The 6,562-nt window shown below is 31.8% G+C and overlaps 1 protein-coding gene across 2 annotated transcripts; it reads right to left on the reverse strand.

Moving 5' to 3' along the window:
• Positions 1-2,901: 2,901 nt before the first annotated feature.
• LOC114177141 (probable LRR receptor-like serine/threonine-protein kinase At1g56140) lies at positions 2,902-6,119 on the reverse strand. 2 transcript variants are annotated; one of them, XM_028062396.1, is made up of 8 exons: positions 5,721-6,119; positions 5,350-5,544; positions 5,148-5,204; positions 4,927-5,057; positions 4,340-4,553; positions 3,906-4,134; positions 3,496-3,646; positions 2,902-3,414 (listed from the first exon to the last, which is right to left on the reverse strand). In XM_028062396.1, the coding sequence occupies exons 1-8, from the start codon at positions 5,794-5,796 to the stop codon at positions 3,106-3,108; spliced, it is 1,362 nt and encodes a 453-aa protein (XP_027918197.1). In that variant the 5' UTR covers positions 5,797-6,119; the 3' UTR covers positions 2,902-3,105. The 2 variants fall into 2 exon arrangements, with proteins under 2 accessions (XP_027918197.1, XP_027918196.1); XM_028062395.1 differs by having other exon boundaries at positions 2,903-3,414; positions 3,906-4,137; positions 5,721-6,116.
• Between the last annotated feature and the right edge of the window lie 443 nt (positions 6,120-6,562).

Genomic DNA, 6,562 nt, shown 5'->3' on the forward strand with positions numbered 1-6,562 from the left:
TGAAGGGAAATAGAATTATGAGAAAATGACATAGCAGAACTAAGAAGAGATAGCACGTACAATTTGGGTGGGGCCCTGGTATGATTCATATTTTTTTAAACAGAGACAAGGGCATGTGATATGACCCATGACCTGCATTACTAATCAATAATAGGCTTTCAGTTAGAGCCAAATCCTGCAAATAGGTTGTCTTTTAAGACAACTTAGTAACCTTAAATATGTTGGGTCTATATAGATTAATAGGTTAACATACCCGAAAGTCATAATGGTGATTAAAGAGGTATATTTAATTGATTAAAGAGATGAGTCAAAATGGATAGAAAAGAAGATATAATTTGACAGATCCGTTGATTTTGCAGGTAAAGGGATCGATGAATCCGTTTAATAGTGATATGTCGTAGGGTGCGTACCGAGGCTACATTGAATGGGTGTCGGGGAAGAATTGAATGTGGTACCTGTGACACTGTGGTTATCTTATCTGCCATGCAGTATTAATTGGAATAGAAAACATAACACAATACATATATAATATAAAACTCGTTTTTCTTTTGTCTTTGTCTCCCTGTTTCTTTCACACCAAAAGCTACTTTTTGACACAAACCATGGTGTCTTTCCACTCTTGTTTATGGTCTCTTTCTATCGTTGTATATCTCGAGGTTAAGTATATGTTATTTTATATTTCTTCATAGAGTTGCATGTATGCATTATTATGTCATCCTTTTGGCAATTCAAAAGAGTCAAAACACCGAGTAATGAGTGCAGAGAAAGAATAGCTGGTCAAAGAGGATGGAAAAAGTGCTTGTATGCATTCTTCCTCTCTTTTTGTCTCTCTCACTCAGAATTTCTTGCCACAGAGACACAACATGTAGTGATTGTTGTTTTGTGAAGTTTTAGAAGTGGGAGAGATAGGACTAGGTTTAGAAAGATGTCATTTGGAATACTATAGAGAATGATTTGGTTATCATTGTCTTTATCCAACCATATTGTGTATGTGTGGTTTTTTAAACAAGTGTACCTAAAGTATACATTAAATTAATTGAAAGAAAAATTATATCTATATAAAGAAAAATCATGTTGAACTATGATTTTGTACATTCTATTATTGTTTCTATAGTTGTAACATAATCTAATTGTGATTTTAAAAATTTGATTCAATTAGTTTATTTGTTTTACAAAAAAAAATTGTTTTCATCTTTATTATATTGGTTTAGAAAAAAGAATGAAGAGATCGGCTGTCTACCTTATCATATGTTTAAAAGTTAGTATGAATGGATATTCCCACTAAAGTGGTTTTATTCTAACTAAAATAAATTATAGGTATAGTATTAAAAAATCACTAATCCAAGAAATTAGTAATAGTCTCTCTAAATACAAAGAAAATAATAATAGTTTTTATTAAAATTAAACAATTATTTGAAAATTTTAAAAGGCAAACACTTTTCTCTCTTAAATTATTTGCCTAATTATTAAACAAAGAAAATATAATTTTAAAAAGTCTAACAAACCTTCTTATTATATATAATAAAAAGTGAAAACATGTATTTAAATTAAGCTATGTGAGAATTCCACTCACATTAACTTTGAATTTATGAATCCAAATTTTTGAATGTTTTTTCTAAAATTAAAATTATTTTTATATAAATTAATTTATAAAAAAAATCTCCTAGTATGATTCTTCTATATTTTTATTTTTAATTTATGTATAAATTAAGGTTAAAAAGGTAATTCTATTTTTTAAATGTTAATTCATGGATAACTTTTATAGAAAGACACACATTTATTAAAAGCCAGTTTATTTTTTAAGAAAAAATTGAGTAATATTCTGTACATTAAAAAGTATATTGAAGATTTTTATAATTTTTCCAGCCTGAAAGAATTTTATAATGTCATGAAATTCCAAACAGCCTATAGTGCTGTAAATTTATTATCCTTATCTAAGTTCTTAATTTTTTAATCAACATTTATGACTGAACTTTATCTTTTAAATCAAGACTATACTGGAGTCAAATATAAAGACTTATATGTGCTTTAACAATAAAAACAAAGCTTGGATTTATTGTTCCTAAAGGAAAAGATTAAAATGATCGGATAATTGAGTAAGGTAAACACATATATGTCATTTTTCCTTGAAGTATATAAAGGAAGAAAATGATATAGAGGTAAAAATAATAAAGAATATAAGATCGTAATATAATATATTTTATTAATATTTGTGCATATTTCATTATATAATTAGTTTTTCTCCAACATATATTCTTACTATTAATCTATCTATTATAATAATAAATCACTAAAAAATAATAAATGATGATGATAATAATAATAATAATAATAATAATAATAAATAAATAAATATATTTCGCTTTCACTTTTTTTCATCTATATTTTTAAACAATTTCCATTTTTTCACCTTTTTATTAATTTTTTTTTTCATTTTTACTTTACTATCCTCCAATGCAATAAGAAAAATATTTTGTTTATTACATTTTTTCATTATATACAGTAGTGGGAGAGTAAAACAAATAAAACTTCTTTGGTAGGTGTAAGAAAATAAATATTATTTTTAAAGACAATGTATTTATTTAAAGGATATTATTATTTTAATAGCCAACAAATTTTTACACTTGCTTTAAATTTATTCTTTTCTTTTTTCGCAGATACAAAAGTTAACTTTTTCTTTAATAACCAAATATTCTTAAAAATAGTTGTCAATGTGTATAAAAAGTGTATTTTCGAGTTTAAATTCTCTATTACTGAATAAAGAAGTATATTAAAAAAAATTAATATATTTTATAGACAACTCCTTTTTAATATATATTTTAATAGTCATCTTCTTTATAATAGACAAAAATCCAAATTCAGTATTTTCCTTATTCAAGAGCAACTTCTGATAAATATATCAGAACTACATTTGAGTCCATATTATTAGTAAATAGTAGGGATAACTACAAAATTTGCAATGAACAAAAGAAGATTGATTTTAGAATAATAACTAATAACTAATATATACAACTTAAGTAAAGGAAATCCATACATAGTTTATGGGAGTTATGTTTTTTCTTCTTCTAAGGAAATGGTTCCTTATTTGACATATTGAGGTGTGTTCTACGATGATGATGATGCCACTGCAGTTGTGGAAGTCCCGGAGGATATGGCTCCCCAAGAGTGGTTCTCATCATCCATTACGCGTCTCCTATGAACGAAGGTTGGCCTGATCGGCTTGGTAACCATTTCAACTTTGAATGTCAGCAATGCTACGATTTCTGACATTGCAGGTCTCAGATCCGCATGTGGCTGAAGGCACGATAAGGCCACGTGAAATGCTTGCATAACATCCTTTTCCTCCATGCCATGTTGTCGCAGCCTTGGATCCACTATTTCCATCAACATTGATTTCTCGTAAAGTTTCCATGCCTGAAAGTAATTAACTTTAATTTATACAAGCATCTCGGAGAGTAATATGGTAGTTATAACAAGCTCAAGCTGAGAGATTACATATTCAGGAAGGTACTGCATTTCTGATGGTAAAGTAAGGTCAGTGTTTTTCCTGCAACTGATGATTTCAAGCACAAGAACTCCGAAACTATAGATGTCGGCCTTTTCGGACAACTCTCCTCTAATGGCATACTCAGGAGCGGTATAACCTCTGACAAAAAATGACAACAAACTCAAGAACGATGTTCATTCAAATCCTCAAAGAGTTTTAGATGTTCAATACAAAAGTCAAGAATGATAGCTTTACTATGCTGCCAAATTATAAGTTAAAGTGATGATCAAGAGTTTCATTTGAATAAAGTGTCACGACTTTACATTAAGCTAGTTTTGGTCTTAAAATTGATGTTAGGTGAAGTTACCTAATGCACATTAGACAGACAATGTGGTACCTTCAAACATAGAGGACTTACAATGTTCCTGCGAACTGTGTGCTAAGATAAGCTTGGTCTTCAGGGAAGAACCTAGCTAACCCAAAGTCTCCAATCCTAGGCTGAAACTTTTCATCAAGAAGAATGTTGCTTGCTTTGATGTCTCGGTGAACAATTCTTAAATGTGAATCCTCATGGAGGTATTGCAATCCCCGTGCTACACCAAGAATAATTTGGAATCTAGTGTTCCAATTCAGAAATTGATCACTCTCTCCTGATCAAACAGACATCCAAAGTACGAGTTATTTTTTAAAAGCTTCAGACTATTCAGTTGTTTCAAATGCTCATGACCCATTGGATCTGGTATACACACACTACATGCACAGGTTCAAGGAAAGTACTTTCACCAATAACTGTGATTTTGTATATAATAAACACACCATGCTGACAGTTGATAGAAAATAAAGCAGAGATACCATAAATTATGAGGTCCAAACTTCTGTTCTTCATATATTCGTACACCAGTATCTTTTGAGGCCCATCTGTGCAGCATCCGAGAAGGCGAACCAGATTCTTGTGTTGGATGCTTGTGATCATTCTCACTTCTGCCAGAAATTCTTTTTCTCCTTGTTGAGACTTATCAAGAGACAATGTCTTTACTGCAACAAGTCTTCCATCTGCCAACTTGCCCTGTCAAAACCAATTGAATTTCAGAATACTAATCACAACAGGAGCAGGAGTACACTCATTTATGCAACCCTCAACTACCAACCACAATTTCTTTAACACCCCCATTATTATCAATTCTTACAAGTTCTCCACTGCCTTATTAAAATTTGAATCCATAACAGTTAGAAAAATATTAACAAGTGCTTTTAGTGCCCTTCATAATGAATGACTCAGAACTGAAAAGCTCTTGAGGAGAGTGTTACTAACACACCTCTCCATTGAAACTTCTCTATTTATTATTCCCTATTCAAGCCTTCAGCACTCACATAGTAACATAGTTGAATCAAATGAAATTGCGTATCAAAGCAAATGACACAAGATTTAGTACCTATACCTGATAGACAGGCCCAAATCCACCACTTCCAAGCAGATTTCGAGGGTGGAAATTCTTAGTGGCTCTCTTCAATGTCCGGAAGTCAAAGTGGCTAATTGTCCGAAGGTTTCCACTAATGAACTCCATCTGTCCTGTGTACACAGAGGAACTTCAATAGAACCATTACACTGCTACACTCTATACATAAATATATTTCACATTTATTGCTTTCTTTTAAATACCTGGTTGAATATTTGGGGCCATCATCTTCATCACCTCAGAGGGTTCAATATATTTCCCTTTGGTAAGTGCCAAGCACAAATAACACAAGTATATATCATCATTATAAGCACACTGTCAACAAAATTAACTAAATATGCTGCAGGTATGTAGATAACTTTAGTAAATGTTTTTGCTTTGAATGTTATGGTTTCTTCAACTTACCATGTTGCTGACATGTTAGAGTTGTGTTCTCAGTCACCTTCGCTGGCCCTTTAGTGCGCCTCCAGAATATAAACAGAAGAATGAGTACAATGATGAGCAACACAGTCCCCCCAAGGAAGAAGAACACTCCAGGGTCGTAGCGTGAAGCGGAGGTTTTCAAAGCTGCAGAGGATGAAGGAGGTTCCTGTGCAGTCACTGTGTCAAAGGATTTCATCGTTGTTAAAAGAACTAAGAACTTGAAAGATTTAAGAAAGCTAAAACAACCCTTTTATGCATCCTATTCCAAATGCAACATTAACAACCATTTCTGACAGATAATGATTTAAACTCAATTTGTGAAGCTTATACAATTTGAGAGCATGAAGTGAAACCTTGAAGTACTCTGCGAGACATTATTTGGGGCAGAAGAAAGCATTCTGATTCAACAGTGTTGGTGAATAATGTCATGACCAAATATGAAGGGTTAAGTTCAACAACTGGCAACAGCAACCATTTTCCGATGGTTTTTTCACTTTTTCCAATCTGGTTTTGTATTTACCAATTTTTTTGTTTTTGTTGTTGTTATTGTAGCTGATTGTTATGTTAAAAAACAAAAAGAAGGTTGGAGAAGCATTGTATGGTTTGCAAGGGCGTCCCATAGAATTGATGGAAACAATGCAACAGTAAGAGTAAAATTTTGTCAGACATTTGAATTGGGGGCATATACAAATAGATGCGGTCGAATGCAGAGATTCAATGTGAAAATCTGTGTACTGTGTGATCGTTAAGTAATGAATAAATAATAAGATTGAGAGGGATTTTCTCTTATTTTCTCCATCACAATGACAAGTTGTGGCAGCTCTACTCGTTGTATGTATGTAGCACACTTCACAGTTCACTTTGAAAGCTTCTCAATTATATTTTAATGTGTAACATTCTCACTCGTTCTTTGTTCACTTCTAATGCCGTCTTGCGTTTCCACTTGTCACTTTGTGTCCGTGGTTTCTTCCCACTTACCACCGCTGGACTCAAAGACCCCACCATGTGTTTGTTTAATTGAAAGAAAAAATTGTTTTGATTTGGTTTTCGGTTGTAGCTCATTGCTCAATCCCTTCTAGCCTTGTTTCTTGATTAGACTCTTGTAATATCTTTGCATTATAAATTCTTTAGATAATAATTCATTTCTATAGGAGGGAAGTTTAAATGTTCTATAACTGAATGTTTTATTTAGACA

The sequence above is a fragment of the Vigna unguiculata genome, chromosome 3 (genome assembly GCF_004118075.2).
Source record: "Vigna unguiculata cultivar IT97K-499-35 chromosome 3, ASM411807v1, whole genome shotgun sequence".
NCBI lineage: Eukaryota > Viridiplantae > Streptophyta > Magnoliopsida > Fabales > Fabaceae > Vigna > Vigna unguiculata.

Excerpts from the sequence above, each read along its gene's own strand:
- LOC114177141 (XM_028062395.1), bottom strand. The coding sequence starts at position 5,796 with ATGACATTATTCACCAACACTGTTGAATCAGAATGCTTTCTTCTGCCC. Across the intron at positions 5,545-5,720 it reads GTCTCGCAGAGTACTTCAAG|TGACTGCACAGGAACCTCCT; the intron begins GTTTCACTTCAT and ends CCTTTGACACAG. Across the intron at positions 5,058-5,147 it reads GGCCCCAAATATTCAACCAG|GACAGATGGAGTTCATTAGT; the intron begins GTATTTAAAAGA and ends CTGTGTACACAG.